General features: G+C 36.4%; 1 protein-coding gene across 1 annotated transcript in view; it reads left to right on the forward strand.

The window, feature by feature from the left end:
* The window catches only part of MALRD1 (MAM and LDL receptor class A domain containing 1), a 597,692-nt gene that overhangs the window by 281,595 nt on the left and 295,286 nt on the right, over window positions 1-20,811 (forward strand). Inside the window, exons 27-28 of the mRNA XM_005687912.3 lie at window positions 8,213-8,458; window positions 10,259-10,416. Coding sequence (XP_005687969.3) covers window positions 8,213-8,458; window positions 10,259-10,416 — 404 coding nt within the window. The remainder of the gene's footprint in view (window positions 1-8,212; window positions 8,459-10,258; window positions 10,417-20,811) is intronic.

Consider the following 20,811-nt stretch of genomic DNA (forward strand, 5'->3'; position numbering starts at 1 on the left):
ATTACCTTATGTTACTAAGTATGATACCCTCAAAACCAAGATATATAGATCGTTTACTACCAAGACATTAGAAATGTTCTCCAAGTCAGAATTATTAAGAAACATGTATCTTTACAGATTCCTTTGTAATTATTTTAGTGTTCTTCTAGGAGAGTTAGAGTTAATTCAAGGTGAGCATGTAATGTTAATGTAATATTTCTCAAACGTTCAGTATTAAAATTGAGTAAAAGTTGAGAAATGAACTGACAGTGTGTTTTGAATGAACATGAGTGGTAACTGTGTTAGTGTAAATTTCATCGTTCTGATCAAGACTGTTAGAAAGTGCTCTTTGAATATTTGGATTGCTACTATTTGGAATGAAGAAGTGGGAGCCTGCAGGCATAATATTTTTATATTTTGTCCAGCTGGCAGTTTGTTCCCAGTTGAGGGCTGAGTGAGCCTTTGGCTAGTAAGCCGTGCCCAGGAAGCACAGAAGTACAGAATGCTACTCTTCTCAGGTAGGGCCTCAGCAGTACTGCAGTCACAGCCAGTTGGAAGCATGTCAGGTCTTTTTCCTTAAAACCTGGAGGCCTTTTTTCAACCTAGACTTTCCTCCATGTTTCTCTTTTATTTCTTATTGCAAATTACAGTTTCTCTACTTTTGTTGCTATGGTTGTCTTTCGTTTGTCAGTGCTTTAAGGCCACCACTATCTATTTTATGGAACTTTTTTCCACATATTATCTCCTTCATGCTAATAACATTAAAGTAGATCCCAGAAACCTTGATATTTTCAAGTTTTTGCTGAAAATTACTAACGGGAAATATCAAAAGGCTTAAAAATAACTAATAGGAAGGCCTTTGAAATCTTTTAGCATCTCCCAAAGCAAATGGTCGCCATGTTTTACCTACTGCAAAGACAATAACCAGAAGGGTTTTATTTTCTAGCCTCATATCATGCAGGTTTGGTTGCTCCAGTGAACTCTCTTGCCATATGAACAGAATTGCAAAGTGCGATAAAGAAATGCATCTCCTGACATTCAGGACCTGGTCTGGAACTGTCAGCTAGGCATTGAAGTTGTATGAGCTGGTGCTTCTCCTGTTTATAGTGTAAACAGTTTCACAGAGCATAAGCATCAGACATAGATTTCCCCCAAGCTTCTAGCTGCTTATGGCTGGAGAATAATTTCGTACCTTCTTACTCTCTCTTATATATGTGGTAAGAGCCAAAGTCCGCTCATTACTTATTTTGATGTTGAAATTATTTCTGATGACCAGTAATTCAGACTTGCATCATAATGATGTAATTTTTTTGAGCACTTTTCTAATTTTTGGCACACACAAAAAATTCCTAGGCTCATCTTGGACCTTCTTTTCCTTAGCCCCAAATAGATGATTTTTCCAAGAAGACCTAGTTCCTTTTAATGGGGAATAGTATTTAAATATTGTAGCATTTGGGACAGAGAAGTAACATTCAATTTATATAAAATATCTCCATGGTTTTTCTAGGTAAATATTTTTATTAAAGTATAGTTGATTTATAATGTGTTAATTTCCTGCTGTAGAGAAAAGTGATTTATATATGTGTGTGTGTATGTATACAATACATTCTTTTTAATATTCTTTTCCATGATGGTTTATCATAGGATATTGAATACAGTTCACTGTGTTATACAGTAGGACTTTGTTGTTTATCCATTCTGTATATAACAGCTTACATCACCATCGTTCTTTATTGCTTAATGGGAAGTGGTAGGGTACAGAGATCAGAAAGGAAAGTGTTGTAATAAAATCACACGCAGAAAATGATAGTGGCTTGAACCAAAAGTAGTAGTAACCATCACCTTTTGTAACAGAGTAGGATTGAAAATTGACAGAATTCACTGAAAGATTATATATGAGTTATGAGATAAAATATTATATATTATTAAAACAGTATTATATGTGAATATATAATAATGATAATTATTATTATTTAGAGAATGAGGAAAGGAAACTGGAGAGAGTGTTATGCTGGTTAGGGGATAGGACCTGGATGAAGATTACTGTGCACAGGTAGGTAGGGGCTGATGTATTTGGGATCTTCCACCAACAGGGGGAGCACCTGGGCTTTCTTAGAAAACCTCATTTTGTGAGTAATGCAATCCTGGTGTGTTGTGTGGTGTTATCAGTCTTAATATCTGAACAAAATTTTGGACAGCAGTCTACCTTGAAACTGAGGATAGTCCCAAGCTCTAGGAGTTGTAATAATAATATATGTAATATTTTATCTCATAAATCATGTAAACGTTCAGTGAATTCTGTCAATTGTCAGTCTTATAATTAGAATATATCTTATCACCTCTAAGACTGATGACATCACATACATACCAAGATGGTTTGAAAATTTCCTGGATGTAGAACACATGGGGAAAGGCTGTCAGTCATTAAGTCATACGTTGAAAAGTGGAGTCAGACTTCCATTACAGAGCTCTTTACAAGACTTTTTTCTCTCCAAGCAACTGGACTTATAGAGTTCCCATTAACACAGATGGAGCAGACTGTTCAGTGAGTAAGTTTGAAGGGGAAGAATCAGATTTTGAATGTAAGCATATTAAGTTTCAGAGTCTCTGATGTTTACATGGGAGGTTTTAAAATTTTATAATTTGTTCTTCCTTACAAAATTAAGGGCTTCCCTACTGCTCAGATGGTAAAGAATCTGCCTGCAATGCGGAAGACCTGGGTTTGATCCCTGGGATGGGAAGTTCCTTGAAGGAGGGCATGGCAACCTACTCCAGTGTTCTTGCCTGGAAAATCCCCATGGACGAAAGATCCTGGCAGACTATAGTCCATTGGGTTGCAAAGAATCAGACACAACTGAGCGACTAATCACAGCACAGCACACAAAATTAAACTGCCTATCAGGAGGGTTACTGCCTAATTTAAACAGTATTTTTTTCTGTAAAAAAGAACACACTATCATTAGATCCTTAATATCAAATCATTTAAAGGTATACACCCTACTTTTAGGTAGCTGATTTCCTTGAACAAAACAATAGGCATAGAAAATAATTTAGAAATAGGTAAATAATATTAGTTGATAACTTCCCTTGAATTTACCAAAAAATGTTGCTTGTTGTTTTATGGATAAGTGTACATTATAGCAGTGAAATTTTATTTATTAACCTAGAGAGCTGTCTGTTCAAAATTAATTTTGTGTTATATTTGAATTATTGTATTTTAAATTATGCAGGTGTTTATGTTTTATAAATGTAAAACAGTGATTCACATTGTGACTGTCTTAAAATATTAGCTATATTGATTATGTAATATTTTGCCTCATGTTTCCACTTAGAGACATGTCCAAATTATTTTCTCTTGTGTTTTAAAAGAATTAGATTTTAGCTTGACCCAGTTGCTTTGGAGAAAAACATCTTCAAAACCAGTAAATTTGCTTTTATTTCCCCAGATGAATTGAAATTGATTGAATCAATACAAATGTCAATTATATAAAATCAAATGATCTAGTAATTTCTCATGTTCTCAACAGATCCATGAGAAATAATGTATCTGGTAGTCAACACTGGTGTTTCATCCCTCAGTGATCTTGTGTCTTACAATAGTAGACCTACCACTGTTCTTCAAGTCAATGGACTTAAAAAATAATTCTGAAGACAACAGACCTGGGTCCAAATTGCATTGCTCCTCTTGAAAATTCAGCAAGTCACTTAACATCTATAATCATCAGTTTTCTCATCTATAAGTGAGAGGGTTAATGTAAATGATCTCCATTTCTGTGTAGCTCAAAAATGCTTTAATGTTACAATTCTCAGTCAAGCTCTATAATTGAAACAGCAAAGGTCTTTTGTCTTACCCTCCAATCTGCCAGCTGAACTGGGTACCTAAATAAAAATAGTTTAATCTTACACTGCAAGAAAGGAAAATGTTAGCAATTAACCTAGAAGACAGGAAAAGTTTTGTTAAAGACAGAATGCATAGTTGAAATTTGTTTCAAAGGCACTGCAAATGTAAAGGCCATTTAATTAGGCAATCTTGAATGTGCAGTCCAAGAAGAGCTTAGCACACCAAGTGGCTGGGAATTCTCAGAACACCAGTTCTTCCCCATTGATCTCTTCCTGGCCTTCCATTCCTCTCCTGCCACTTCTTTCCTCTTAGCCATCTGTTTTATAAAATGTGAGACTGATCCAGAGCATAAAAGCTTTTCTATAAGATTCTATCAAAAGAAGTTTCCAATTCTCAGAACACCTTCCATTAAATGTCTGAATCACCTCCTTCCTCTAATCCACACCAGTCCTCAACCTCCAGCCACTCTCTCAGGCCATGGAAACTCCCACCTAAAAGAAAACTACAGTTCAATATCACTGATGAACATAGATGCAAAAATCCTTAACAAAATTCTAGCAATCAGAATCCAACAACACATTAAAAAGATCACACACCATGACCAGATGGGCTTTATCCGAGGGATGCAAGGATTCTTCAATATCCACACATCAATCAATGTAATTCACCACATTAACAAACTGAAAAATAAAAACCAGATGATTATCTCAATAGATGCAGGGAAAGCCTTTGACAAAATTCAACATCCATTTATGATAAAAACTCTCCAGAAAGCAGGAATAGAAGGAACATACCTCAACATAATAAAAGCTATATATGACAAACCCACAGCAAACATTATCCTCAATGGTGAAAAATTGAAAGCATTTCCCCTAAAGTCAGGGACAAGACAAAGGTGCCCATTCTCACCACTACTATTCAACATAGTTCTGGAAGTTTTGGCCACAGCGATCAGAGCAGAAAAAGAAATAAAAGGAATCCAAATTGGAAAAGAAGTAAAACTCTCACTGTTTGCAGATGACATGATCCTCTACATAGAAAACCCTAGACTCCACCAGAAAATTACTAGAGCTAATCGATAAATATAGTAAAGTTGCAAGATATAAAATCAACACACAGAAATCCCTGCATTTCTATACACTAATAATGAGAAAACAGAAAGAGAAATTAAGGAAACAATTCCATTCACCATTGCAATGAAAAGAATAAGATATTTAGGACTATATCTACCTAAAGAAACTAAAGACCTATATATAGAAAACTATAAAACACTGGTGAAAGAAATCAAAGAGGACACTAACAGATGGAGCAATATACCATCTTCATAGATTGGAAGAATCAATATAGTGAAAATGAGTATACTACCCAAAGAAATCTATAGATTCAACGTAATCCCTATCAAGCAACCAACTGTATTTTTCACAGAGCTAGAACAAATAATTTCACAATTTGTATGGAAATACAAAGAACCTCGAATAGCCAAAGCAATCTTGAGAAAGAAGAATGGAACTGGAGGAATCAACCTGCCTGAGTTCAGGCTCTACTACAAAGCCACAGTCATCAAGACAGTATGGTACTGGCACAAAGACAGAAATATAGATCAATGGGACAAAATAGAAAGCCCAGAGATAAATCCACACACCTATGGACACCTTGTCTTCGACAAAGGAAGCAAGAATATACAATGGATTAAAGACAATCTCTTTAACAAGTGGTGCTGGGAAAACTGGTCAACCACTTGTAAAAGAATGAAACTAGAACACTTTCTAGCACCATACACAAAAATAAACTCAAAATGGATTAAAGATCTAAATGTAAGACCAGAAACTATAAAACTGCTAGAGGAGAACATAGGCAAAACACTCTCTGACATAAATCACAGCAAGATCCTCTATGACCCACCTCCCAGAATATTGGAAATAAAAGCAAAAATAAACAAATGGGACCTAATTAAAATTAAAAGCTTCTGCACAACAAAGGAAACTATAAGCAAGGTGAAAAGACAGCCTTCAGAATGGGAGAAAATAATAACAAATGCAACAACTGACAAACAACTAATCTCAAAAATATACAAGCAACTTATGCAGCTCATTCCAGAAAAATAAACGACCCAATCAAAAAATGGCCAAAGAACTAAATAGACATTTCTGCAAAGAAGACATATAGATGGCTAACAAACATATGAAAAGATTCTCAACATCACTCATTATCAGAGAATTGCAAATCAAAACCACAATGAGGTATCATTTCATGCCAGTCAGAATGGCTGCAATCCAAAAGTCTACAAGCAATAAATGCTGGAGAGGATGTGGAGAAAAGGGAACCCTCTTACACTGTTGGTGGGAATGCAAACTAGTACAGCCACCGTGGAGGACAGTGTGGAGATTCCTTTAAAACCGGGAATAGAACTGCCTTATGACCCAGCAATCCCACTGCTGGGCATATACACTGAGGAAACCAGAACTGAAAGAGACGTGTACCTCAGTGTTCATCACAGCACTGTTTATAATAGCTAGATGTCCATCAGCAGATGAATGGATAAGAAAGCTGTGGTACATATACACAATGGAGTATTACTCAGCCATTAAAAAGAATACATTTGAATCAGTTCTAATGAGATGGATTAAACTGGAGCCTATTATACAGAGTGAAGTACGCCAGAAAGAAAAACACCAATACAGTATATTAATGCATGTATATGGAATTTAGAAAGAGGGTAACGATAACCCTGTATGAGAGACAGCAAAAGAGACACAGATGTATAGAACAGTCTTTTGGACTCAGAGGGAGAGGGAGAGGGTGGGATGACTTGGGAGAATGGCATTGGAACATGTATAATATCATATATGAAATGAATTGCCAGTCCAGGTTCGATGCATGATACTGGATGCTTGGAGCTGGTGCACTGGGATGACCCAGAGGGATGGTACGGGGAGGGAGGAGGGAAGGTTGTTCAGGATGGGGAACACGTGTATACCTGTGGTGGATTCATGTTGATGTATGGCAAAACCAATACAATATTGTAAAGTAATTAAGCTCCAATTAAAATAAATAAATTTATATTAAAAGAAAACAAAAATAAAAAAAATAAAAATGAAGTATGAAGTGGTATTACCAGCTCCCCTAACTGGCCAACTAAGGAGGAAGGAAAACAAAGTGACTTTTGTTTTCCTCTATTGTACTATATTGTACTATATTGACTCGATTGTACTATAGAGTCACAAAGCAAATGGGAAGTGATGTCACCACATCAGAACTTTTCCTACTGAAATATTGTCAACCACGGTGGTTATGTTCTGTTGAAATACTGGAGCAGAATATTTATAACTTGATATGCCTATTGAACTGGTTATTATTTCCAAAACACTTTAACTCATTCATTTGACTAATATTTACTGATTACCTGTGAAGTTTCAAGCACTCTTCTAGTGATAGAAACCAGAAGTCCCCAACCTTTTTGGTACAAGAGAATGGTTTTGTGAAAGATAATCTTTTCTGTGGCGTGAGGGTGGGGGTATAGTTTCCTGATAATTCAAGCCCATTACATTTATTGTACACATTATTTCTATTCTTATTACATCAGCTCCACCTCAGATCATCAGGCGTTAGATCCCAGAGATTGAGGATCCCCAATATAAACAAGTCTCTCTAGTTAGTTTAACATTTTACTATTATTTTTTCCTCTTTTCTGATCAGTAGACTAAAATTCATCAAATATAGGAATGATCCAAGTCACATAACTGATGAGTTATCAGCATCAGTTCAAACTCAGACATTCAAAAGCATCATGCTTTGTCTTAAAGTTTGTAGAAAAGTCTTTATGGGCAACATTACTTTGTAGGAAAATTGCTCCTTAAATTCCAAACAACTTGAAATAAATAAGCATTTTGGAGGAAAAAATCTGTTGGAAGGTTAAATATTAGTTGTATATTCATACCCCTGCTTCTGAGGAAGTGTGATATATATTTGGCTTCTGATAAATAATGGAGTGCATGGATACTGATGTACCTACAAATAACCCATGTTACATAAGTTCTTACTACCCTGAAGATCTTGTTTCAGGATTAAAAATAGAAAGCCTCTCTTTGGTTTTCAGATCTAATTTATCTCTTTGAGGATAGCTCACAGGACATGCTGCATTTGAGGCCGATTGGAGTACATTCCTAGATCAATAAAATGACTGATTGTTTTCATTTTGAATGATGCTTGTAAATAAGCTATAGACCAGAACCCTGGAGAGATTAGGGGAGAGAGAGGCAGGGGTCAGACACCCCAAACTCCTAAGAACACTATGTTTCTTTACATATTAAAGGGAATCTACTCTTCCTACTTTTTAACCTCAGGAACGTGGTGGGAGTGTTTCCTCATCCTTTTTGTTCGTTTGTTTTTTAGGTTACTGTCCACTTGGCTATCGGGAATGTCAGAATGGCAAATGTTTTAAACCGGAGCAGAGCTGTAATTTTGTAGATGACTGTGGAGATTATACTGATGAAAATGAATGTGGTGGCTCCTGTACTTTTGAAAAAGGCTGGTGTGGTTGGCAAAACTCCTTGGCTGAAAACTTCGATTGGGTTTTGGGGGTCGGCTCTCCACAAAGCCTAAGACCTCCCAGAGACCACACACTTGGAAATGAAAATGGTAGGTTATCAGGTTGTTCCAGTTACTCTAATTTTATTCACAGTGAGCATCACATTGTCTTTCCTGACATCAGAGAGACCACCGTGGTGCCAGGGCAACTAAGTCAAACATTTAATGAGTACCTTTGTCTCCCAGGACTGCATAGCAGACAGCCTCAGCGGGGTGGTGTTAAAAGCACACATTTATTGTCTCACAGTTTGAGGGCTAGAAATTTGAAATCACGGTGTCAGTAAGGCTGGTGGTTCCTGTTGAGGACTTTGAAGGAGAATAATCTACTCCTTGCCTCTCACTAGCTTCTGGTAGCTTCAGATGCTACTCAGCTTGTAGGTGGGACTCTCTTTCTGTCTTCGCGTTGTCTTCCCTCTATGTATGTCTCTGTGTCTAAATTTTCCCTTTTCATTACAATGATCTTATTGAACTAGAGGCCACCCTCATGACTTTATTTTAACTTGATCATCAGCAAAAACCCTATTTCCAAAGAAGCTCACATTAACTGGGACAGAAATTAGGACTTTCACATCTTTTGGGGGGACACATGTAACATATAACAGTGAGTAATTAAAATTGAATATTGCTTTGATAATTGTAGATAGATGATAACATAGGCGGCCCTCAGGTACCTTTTTGAAATGACACATTTGTAATCAATAACCTTGAATTCTACCATTCATTTGATCAGTAGCAAGTCATGTAACTTTTCAGATTCTCAAATCTCTCCTCTGTCCAATGGAGATAATAAAATTTGCCTTGGAGTTGTCAAGATCAAGGGAGATGATCTGTATTTGGGGACAGGCAGTAGAAAGCCCTAAATGTGTTTTGCAGATGTAGCTGCAAGATCATCTCCCTGAAGGGTGCTTGGAATGGCTCATTTTTACAGTGAGCTGAACCTGTTTCTCAGATTTTTTGGTTAACAGGCAAAAGAGATTAGCAGAATAAAGAAGGGATCTTGAATTTCTGGCTACTACAGAGTAGAATAAAGGTGTTTAAATATTGAAGTTTCACAGGCCTATGATAAAACAGGGGCTTCCCTAGTGGCTTCCCTAAAGAGCCCGCCTGCAGTGCAGGAGACCTGGGTTCGCTCCCTGGATCAGGAAGATTCCCTTGGAGGAAGGCATAGCAACCCTCCCCAGAATTCTTTCCAGGAGAATCCCCATGGACAGAGGAGACTGGTGGGCTATAATCCATGGGGTCGCAAAGAGTCAGACATGACTAAGAGACTAAGCACACAGCACATGATAAAACAGAGCTCTCCAAGCTGGACCAACCATGCCAGAGAAAGGAAGGTCTGAGTCCCATTCTCACACTCAGCTCTACATACATAAAATGTTTTGGATATTTGGATAAACAAGCCCAAAACTCAGAATCTTTCCTTGTATGTTGTATATTAAAATTCTCATCATTTTATTTGTGCACTCAAAAGGTGACTGACTGTTTGAAAGCATGTCATATTTCTTTATTTATATTTTGTAGACAATCTCTGCATTGTTTCACAGTAACTGGATAGTTTGGGGAGTCTATGAAATGATTTCTGTAACTGTCTCATTGAGTCCATGGCATAAATATTCTGTCAGATCAATTCATCTACACACTGTGAAGTACTTTGCTAAAAGCACAGACAGTTGGAAATTGTTCTGTCAGTGAGCTGGAGGCAAGGCTATTAGATTTCCTTTCTCTTTCAAGTAGAAATACCTTTAGAAGTTGAGATTCTATGAAACTGTAATTAAAAACCCTGCGATAGAAAAACTAAAATGATCCTCTCCATGTTATTTTGGCATGATCTGAATCTCATCTTGTTCCTAGGGCACTTCCTGTATCTGGAAGCTACTCCAGTGGGCCTGCGGGGTGAAGAAGCACACCTCAAGAGTGGCCTGTGGCAAGAATCCAGTGCTGCCTGCACCATGAGCTTCTGGTATTTCATATCCACAAAAGCCACAGGGTCCATTCAGATCCTCATTAAGGTAAGGTTTCAGTTTGTGATGCCTCTGAGCTTCCTGAAGTTTCCTACAGGTAGCACATGGCCAAAGGGAGTTTATCACAACTCTGCTGACCTGGCCCTGGAAGGCCTCCTCCCATCAGAGGGCGATGCTGCTTGTGGTTCAGCTGTTTTGTGGAATTTGGTAAACTGGGCACAGGAACCAGCTTGGAGCTCAACATCATACAACCATCATACAACAGGTTGTAACAGAGGTTATAACTGACTCTCAGAAACTCTTTGTGGTAACTTTTAGTCCAAGACCCACGAGTTTCTTCACTCTATTTGGGTATTTCCTTGCCTATCCTCCTCACTGAAAGAATCTAGATAATTTGTACATCTGAAAGGAGAGTAGCTATCCATTGTAATTAATATATGAATGATCATTAAAGAAATTAATGTGAAACATTCTGGTTCTAAGTACAGCATACAAAGGACAGGACTGCCGAGGAGAATGATCAAGGTATGATTACATTGAACTGCTTATTAACTATGACACAGTAATACATTTTCTTACTGTGGATTAATTAGATGTTTCTGACAGGGCTTTAATTTAGTTTAACAGAGTGACAGTGTTTGGGGAGCAAAATAATGAAGCATGTATTAATATTAATGAGACTTGGTTCACATACTTTGACTCTTTGGCAAGTTACAGCAGCAGCAAAAAGGTGGGGTGTGTGTATGTGTGCGTGTGCATACATGCGTGCCTGCAGGTATGTACACGTGTGTTCATTTCAAGAATCTCTTTAGAATTCCAAGAAAGCTTACTCTGAAAACATGCTTTTGGGGCTGTTGCTGTTTTCTCACACATGGGCCTTGGTGAAGTGCCCCCACATTGATGGACAATGCCTGACCAGAATATCAAAGGCCTCATTTGTCTGAATAGCTCATGGCTGCATAATTCATGTTTTATCTGAAACCTGAGCTAACTTTATAATTTAGGACCCTTCTCTAATAATGCAGAAAAGCCTGCCTAATAAAATGCATGCAGAAAATACCACAGTGATTTATTCTTATATTTAAATATGGAAACTTACTGAAATACAGTGCTTAAAGTTCTTAGAAGAGTATTTTCCAGTACTCTATTGAATGTGGCACTGGGTTATACGGTCTGTACTGTTAAATAATAAAACTTCAGCTGAGGAAATTTAAAGATCAAATTGCTTTGTTGAACGATTCATGAATTGGGCAGCATCCCATGTAGCAGATAGAAAGGAATTCTGCCAAGTTATAGAAACAAAAAAGGTTTTCAAAGGCAGAAAGAGGGCTGGAAAAGGAAATTATTAGCCAAAAAAAAAAAAAGCATTGTTTCAGGGAAGGTCCCCTCCTAAGGAGGATGGAAGGGTTCTTTTGGACAGATAATTTCTCTAGTGCTGACTGGTTAAGATTACATTCCTGAGGGAAGTTGAAACTGCAATTAAATTAGGTATTAAGGTCTTAGTTTTCTGTAGTGGTGCTTAGTACGAGGGACTCCATTTTGAGCAAGTTGTCTTTTTTCAACAGTGCCATGTGAAGGGTTTGATGCACTGGATTTTACCTTTATTATTTGCTTCACTCATATTTACATTTCTCTTCTCTTATAGTAATAAGCTTTACATTACTATAAAAAACTTTACTATAAAATTGTACTGATTTGGTATATATGTCTTCCTATCAAGTCACATTGAGTTCCCATATTCCTCCCAATTCCTCTGGACACTTAATAGCAACTTTAAAGACCTATATTCCTATTGTATTTAAAAAATGCCTGTTATTATTTAGCTACATTTGTTATAGAGAGAAATCTTTCATACCATATATTGATTTTATATTCGTGAATTAGGGCAATCATTTCATTTTGGTAGCTAACACAATACATATTTTTGATCATCACTACAAAGTACTGCCTAGGCTTCTGTCTGTGTGGAAGCATGTTGGATTTCACTTCACTTATTAGTTGGAAATCGTCCTAGCCAGGTGGCAAACACAACAAGGGTATGAATGCTACCTTTTCTTTCTTTCTGTACTCCGTATCATTTTAAATGGTCCCAATATATGCATATGGTGTCCCCGGGCCAGTCTCCTCTATTTTTTCTCGGGAATGCCTCCTTCTGTGTTTCCGTGTTTTTCCTCCACATCAGGTCCAACACAATCGGGCAGATTCAGCCTTTCACAAATCTTTCCTTGACACTTTTGCCAACCATGACTATTCCTTTTGTAAGTGTCCCCCACAGCTCCAGAAATTCTTCCTGATGACTGACTGTTCATTTATATTTATACTATTTCAATAGATACATCATAACATAGTGAAGGCAAAGCCTTGAGACTTAGTTCTTATGTCTGTCTCAGCTCTTTGGAGAAGGGACTGCAGGATGAAGGGATTAGAGGAAAGGAATGGTGCTTCCCCAGAGGAGCCCATCACTGGGCTCAGGACAACCATTGTTTGGGATAATCCTTGTGAAGGAATGGCCATTACACATTACATGCATGACATTAAAGTCTAACCTGGAGAATCTGTAATCTAGGTCTGAAATATATATATACATTCAGATGCAAAAGGCATGAAAGCACTGACCAATAATTTAATAACAATATAGTTCTAAAGGGTAGTGTTATTGACTACAAATCATAACCACAGTAATACATGCTGAGTCATGCATTTTTCTGCATATAATAATAATTCACTTTTCTTTTTAAAATTTATTATTTTTATTTTTAAATTTATTTTTAATTGAAGGATAATTGCTTTACAATGTTGTATTGATTTCTGCCATATGACATCATGATTCATTTCTAAAATAGTATGTTTGCTCTTGATATCATCTATCATTTTTACCTACCTTTTAACTCATATATTTAATATGAAATTTCTCATTAAATTTTAGTGTATTGCTTTTGAAACCATCTAATATTTAAAAAAATGAAACAAATGCTCAAGGGTAGAGTTACAGTTCCACAGCATGAAAGTTAACTTGTTTTTACAAATATATTTAATTTTACACATTTTTCAGGTCAATTTTTTTCTGATGGAATTAATTAATAATGAGTAATATGTCGATTTTAATATGTAAAAAAGAATTGAGGGAATTTTAAAGTTTACATGCATTTGATAAATCGTTTTCATAGGTAAAAATTCTAGTTTCATCATGAAACAAAAGGCCTTTGCATCTTTTCAATTAGTCTTGTGAATAAAATGCAGAAACACCTGCTACCTGAAGGGCATTATTGTGTTTTGGACCAACTCCATCTGTGATAAACTGTTGATATTTTAATCAAGATGACTTCATGCTATAGGGAATTTGAACCTATTTGACTGAAGGTCTTCAGGACTATCCGTTATGCCATTGTGATAGAAAATATAATGTATTCAAGCCTGAAGTGGAGGAAAATAATGTTATTTCAGGAGAGCCTTCCTGATTATAGCAACCTAGTTATGCTGAAAGATCATAATTAAATTAGCTTATTGCTTTATCTTGCTTAGTAATTTAGAGAATTTTGGGGCTGGTAAGGTCCTTCAAAGTATGTTTAAACTATTCATTTTACAGATGAAGGAACTAAGTTTATGAGGTTGTCTTTCTTGTCCCAGCTCATATGGTATTTTAAGAAAAAAGTTAAGATGCAAATCCAATTTTCCTGACTTCTAATTCAGAGATCTTATGTACTTGACTTTCTGGAAAGTCTATCTGAAAATCATATTCAGTATGGAAATACAGATTTTGTTCAGTAGGCAATGGAAAATGTCAAATCAACAAAGGAAAGGCCAGATTGCTTTGCCTACTTGAAAGAACTGCCTACTTGGCAGTTCTGGTTCTGATTTTACCCTCAGCCTAGCAAACAAGGAGCTTCAGTTGGGTTTAAGGATCCACTGACAAAAGTGAGCACCTCCATCCTTTCTCACTCACCACTACCTCATCCCTGGTGCGTGCACACACACAATCCCCACAGTCCTAATGCGAGATTTACAGCTAATTACTAATACTAATGTGCCTAAGAGAATGTCAGACAGGCTTTCGTACTTAGACATCTTTCGATCTTTTCTGCCTATTGAATATATGATGCTATCTTAATCATGTTGTTGAGATTTGATTCATTATTTCAGAGAAAAGGATGTAGAGAATATGGATAGAGGGGCTACATATCAGTTGTATATAGCATATTGATTTTTTCAAAGCCAGTCATGTGCATTGGGAGCTGTAAATTCATTAAACTAAACTGTAGTACCAGAACTTTATTTGCTTTTCTGGAGTTGTTTCAGTGTGTTAACAATTCAATCTGTGTAGTTTTGTAGTTATTGACCTTAGCCAAATCAAGGGAGAAAAGTTGATCTTTGCATTTCAAAAGATAGACTTACAAGAGATCAACACACCCAGAGTTTGATTAATTAGTAGCCACAAGATCACAACACCATGGTTTATGGAAAACAAATGTTCCTTGGAGAACATGCCAGTGTGGTTTTTTTTGTTTGTTTTTTGTTTTATTTTTTTTAATTTGGTATTTTTTTTTAATTTGGAGGAAAATTGCTTAAAATTTTGTGTTGATTTCTGCTGCACAACTGGGCAATGTTTATCCCCCATATATTTTTGGCTAAGATTTTTTTCTGAACTTCTCATTACTTATTTCACATCTATCTCTTTTAGGTTCCTCTACTGCTTCCCACTAGGCAGCCAGTGGAGTCCCTTCTATTAAGATTTCTATTAAGACACTAGTTAATTAGTTTAATTGATCCTAGAGTTTTACTTTTCAAGAGACTCAATATGGTCAGCGCTGAAGAGTGTCCTTTTAACTTCTGTATTGCCGTTTCACTTTCATTTCTATTCCCACTACTACAACTACTTTTTGGGCAAACCTCTACTTATTGACTGATTTCTTTCTTCTTTTTATTAAAGTATAGTTGATTTGCTATGTTATATGTTTCAGGTGTACAACAGAGGGATTCAGTATTTTTATAGGTTATACTTCATTTAAATCTTTATAAAATAATGTTTTTTTCCACTATGCTGTACATTACATCCTTGTATCTCATTTATTTTACACCTGTACTTTCTACCTCTTAATTCCCTCCTCATATCTTGCCGCTCCCCTCACCCCTCTCCTGACTGATAGCCACGAGCTTGCTCTCTGTATCTATAAGTCTATTCTGTCTTGTTATATTCCTCTGTTTTATTTTCCATTCCACATATAAATGAAAACATACAGTATTTGTCTGTCTCTAACATACTTCACTAAGCATAACGTCTGTGTTCATAGTGTTGCAAATGGCAAGATTTTATTCATTTTGTATGATTAAGATTAGGGTTAGTAATATTTGCTTTTATGTGTGAGTTTGTTGCCTGTATTCCAGGGGGACAAAGTCAAGTGGGCCTTTGGAAGCATCACTATGAACAAAGTTAGTGGAGGTGATGGAATTTCAGCTGAGTTATTTCAAATCCTAAAAGATGATGCTATGAAAGTGCTGTACTTAATATGCAACAAATTTGGAAAACTCAGTAGTGGCCACAAGACTGGAAAAGGTCAATTTTCATTCCCATCCCAATGAAAGGCAATGCCAAAGAATGTTCAAACTACTGCACAATTGTACTCATCTCACACACTAGCAAAGTAATGCTCAAAATTCTCTAAGCTAGGCTTGAACAGTACGTGAACTCAGAACTTCCAGATGTTCAAGCTAGAATTAGAAAAGGCGAGGAACCAGAGATCAAATTGCCAACATCCTTTGGATCATAGAAAAAGCAAGAGAGTTCCAGAAAAACATCTATTTCTGCTTCATTGACTACACTAAAGCCTTTGACCGTGTGGATCACAGCAAACTGTGGAACATTCTAAAGAGATTGGAATACTAGACCACCTTACTTGCCTCCTGAGAAATCTGTATGCAGGTCAAGAAGCAACAATTAGAACCAGACAAGGAACAGTGGACTTGTTCCAAATTGGGAAAGGGGTACATCAAGGCTGTATGTTGTCACTTTGCTTATTTAACTTATATAGAGTATATCATGCAAAATGCTAGACTGGATGAAACGTAAGCTAGAATCAAGGTTTCTGGTAGAAATATCAATAACCACAGACAGGTAGATGACACCACCCTTATGGCAGAAAGTGAAGAAGAACTAAAGAGCCTCTTGATGACAGTGAAAGACAAGAGTTAAAAAGCTGGCTTAAAATTCAACCTTCAAAAAATGAAGATCATGGCATCCAGTCCCATCACTTCATGGCAAATAGATGGGGGAACAATGGAAACAGTGAGAGATTTTATTTTCTTGGGCTCCAAAATCACTGCAGATGGTGACTGCAGCTTGAAATTAAAAGATATTTGCTCCTTGAAGGAAAAGTTATGACCAACCTAGACAGCATATTAAAAAGCAGAGACATTACTTTGCCAACAAAGGTCCATCTAGTCAAGGCTATAGTTTTTCCCGTAGTCATGTATGGATGTGAGAGTTGGACTATAAAGAAAGCTGAGCACCAAAGAATTGATGCTTTTAAACTGTGGTGTTGGAGAAGGCTCTTGAGAGTCCCTTGGACAGCAAGGAGATCAAACTAGTCAATCCTAAAGAAAATCATTCCTGAATATTCACTGGAAGGACTGATGCTGAAGCTGAATTTTCAATACTTTGGCCACCTGATGTGAAGAACTGACTTATTTGAAAAGACCCTGCTGCTGGGAAAGATTAAAGGCAGGAGAAAGGGGACAGATTAAAGATTAAAGGCAGGAAGAAGGCAGGATTAAAGGGGACAGCAAAGTACGAGATGGTTAGATGGCATCACTGACTCAGTGAACATGAGTGCGAGCAAGCTCTAGGAATTGGTGATGGACAAGGAAGCCTGGTGTGCTGTAGTCCATGGGGTCACAACTGATAGACTGAACTGAACTGATACATACAATGTCATCTTTATTCATTTATTTATCGATAGACACTTAGTTTGCTTCCATATCTTGGCTGATTTATTGTTTATATATCATAAATGTCTTTTACATATAGTAATTCACTTAATATTCAGAATATATCTGCAAGGTAGATATTTTGTTCTAATTTAACAGACCATGACATTGAGACCCAAATCACATAAATAATAAACAGTATCATCAGGTTTAAAGCCAATTCTGGCTCTAAAATCCATCTCTAAACTACTGCATTCCACTTCTGCTTTTAGAATTTAAAACATTCTTATGCCAAGGAGGCAAACATATTTCATCAATGTTTTCCTGTGGCTCTGAGATCATATGTATTAGAGATTTCTGTCTCTCCATAATAATAAATCCACAGGCCTGTCCCACACATGTTAAAGAGGGAAAAGATTAGTTTGTGTTTAGCAACTTTTACAGGTTTTTTTTTTTGGAACAGCTTGTCAACATCTAGTAATAATAACCACATTTATCTAAATCACCCTGCTTGATATCTAAATATTTCAAAAATTTCAGAATCATGATTAATAGCTGCATTTTAATGTTGGTGAAGAAAGAATGACTTAGAAGCAACATAATTTGTTTTTTATAAGACAGAAATCTAGCTAGACAAAAGCTCTTAATTTTTATTCAAACATGAAATCTTTAAAACTGTTGCAAACATCTGTTGTTTTTTAGAATCTTCTTCTCCCACCCATCTCTGCTTAGTAGGATGATCAAACATAGTAATCATTTTTTCCTTTTTGAAAACTGAGACCCTGTAAATTGAAGCAGAAATCTTCAAGATCAGGGTTTCTTAATCAATTGTCCATGTATGTGTTTGTGTGTTTTATAGATTTCTTGGAAATCTGCTGAACTTCTGAATTACTTCTCAGAATACTGGTTATAAATGTATAAAATGCTAGACTTACAAAAAAAAAACTATTTAATTATTTGGAATTCCCTGGCAGTCCAGTGGTTAGGGCTCTGCACTTCTACTCCAGAGGGCACAGGTTTGATCCCTGGTTGGGGAACTGAGATACTGCAAGCTGTGTGGCCAGAAACAAAACAATGCTAATTATTAAAATATTTTAAAAACTCCAAAATTGTGATATAGTAAATTTGTGACAAATTGTAAAGGACAAAATTTAATGGAAGATAAAATAACTGTTATTCCAAAGAGTGATAAACATAAATGATATTTTTGAGACAGTTATGTCACTTTAAAGTGATGTTAAAATATTTGTTACTATTATTGGTGGGAAAGTCACAAGTGCTATCAATATTTGTGAGTTTGTTGCCTGTATTCACAGTTGCAAAAAAATACCAAACTTTAGTTCAAGTTTTCCCCATCCATGTTCTGACCCTCTTAAAAACCAAGATCCCTCTATTATAAAGGGTCTCGTGAATTTTTAATTTCATAAGCGTATCTACCTGATTTGTTGTTTAAAATATATATATCTTATCTGAGTAGGAACTTTTTGCATGGAAAAGCAATTCCAGTTCCCAATAAATGGAACTTAAAGGTACTGACGGTAATATTCAATCTGAACCAAATTCAGAGCAGTATGATTATAAACAGGTTTAGGTGCTGCCACAGCAAAGAGCTGTTTCAGCTGCTGGTTTTCAAACTTGCAGCCAGGTAGAGTCAGCAGCTTCTGAACTGACTGTTAGTGGATCAAAATATTGAGAGATTTATCACCCAGTTTCAGGAGTGTCTTTTCAAATGTCAGAAGAAGTCACAGCTATTGACTTTTTATGTAATATAGAGTCTGGTGGAAGAAAGTGAAGAGAAACAATATTGTAACTTACCTCACTTTTAAATTTAAATTTAATGTTTAAATTAAGTTTAATTTAAGGTGTAATTGCTGGTAACTTCACTTGCTTACTCTCCATTTGATGTCAGAAAATTCAGAAGTGCAGTTATGTATGGACTGCTCTATATGGGAATCCTGCGTGTGCATGCTCAGTTGCTTCAGTTATGTCTTTGTAGCCCATGAACTGTAGCCTGCCAGGCTCCTCTGTCCATGGGATTTTCCAGGCGTGCATACTGGAGTAGGTTGCCGTGCCCTCCTCCAGTGATGGGAATCCTTAGGGTTGGTTAATTTCCTTTTTACTTTTGCTTACTTCCTGATATTTGCATCTTCACTATATAAAACCAATTTGCCATGGCAAAATATCGCTTTTTTCTTTCACTTTCTTGTATTTTGGGGGAGGGCATTGCTGGAAAAATTGAGTCTTCAGCACATGATAGCAACTTTTTGGAACTTGTAAGTTTTCATCAATTAATTTTTTTGATGCTGGGTATAATTTTTATTTATCTTATCAGTTAATTTATAATGCCTGCTCTGTTAATTTTCTTTGGAGTTTGCCGCATATGTTTCTGCTGGAATAGGTTAAAATTGCTTATCTGTGGGCAGACTGTTCTAAATGAATCACATGCCTGAATCAGGCTGCTACAAGGTCAGTGATATATTTTTACTAATTATAGATCATAGAGTTGGAGTAGAAAAGACTCTATGATTCACTCTCATATGTTTTGTCAAAATAAACAATGAAAATCCCAATTATGTTGGTAGTCTTATCTCTATGAGATGAATATATAGCACATTTAATGATGAAAGTATTTAGAATTAATTTCCATTGTCCAGATTGGTACATCTCTTATATTTTCTCATAATCTATGACTTGTGTCAGCAAAGCTCTGTGTAACATTCTGCTGTGATCCTAGTTCTTTGGATACTATTACTCTTCCATTCATGCGTTCAAAGCAGTCTTCAATGAACTTCTATTGAATATACGCCTGCTGTCATGAAGGCTATGAGTTCAGAGTGGACTAAACTGTTTGCAAAAATGCAGCAGTGTCGTACTCAATCTATCAGAATCAATCAGAGCTCTCTCACTAAAATGGAATGTTCTTTGATATTTAATTATCCTCTTTTGAAGTTGTCCTCCATCTGAGAAGGTGACTTATGATCTGCTGTGCTGTATTCCCAGAACAGGAACTTCTCTTGGGGTCATGGTGTGGGTCCTAATTGAATGGCGTGTGTTCCCATTCCACTGATCTATGTCTCATGACCCCATCATATTGCATCCTGATTGTCTACATGTGAAGCTCTATAGTCCAGTGGCTAGGGAGCTTTCATGTTGCAGAAATTGTATCTACCTTGTTTACTTATCTCTAGCATGTAGCATAGGGTCTAGTGTATAGCATATAATAGGTGTTTGAAATGAATTAGTGAATTTACAGGCTTCCCATATACAATTAAATGCCAACTATGGAGAACAAACCATTCAATATCCTAGGAATTCAAAGCTATTAGAGTATTTGTGGAATGAAAGTGTTTAGGGGAAGAGAACATGGAACTAGACCTTTCAAGTAATTAATAGTTTATTTTGAATGTGAAAATCTGTCAGTCATGTCCAACTCTTTGTGACCCCATGGACTGTAGCCTGCCAGGCTCCTCTGTCCTTGGAATTCTCCATGCAAGAATACTCGAGTAGGTGGACATTCCCTTC

This window comes from Capra hircus, chromosome 13 (assembly GCF_001704415.2).
Source record: "Capra hircus breed San Clemente chromosome 13, ASM170441v1, whole genome shotgun sequence".
Lineage (NCBI taxonomy): Eukaryota > Metazoa > Chordata > Mammalia > Artiodactyla > Bovidae > Capra > Capra hircus.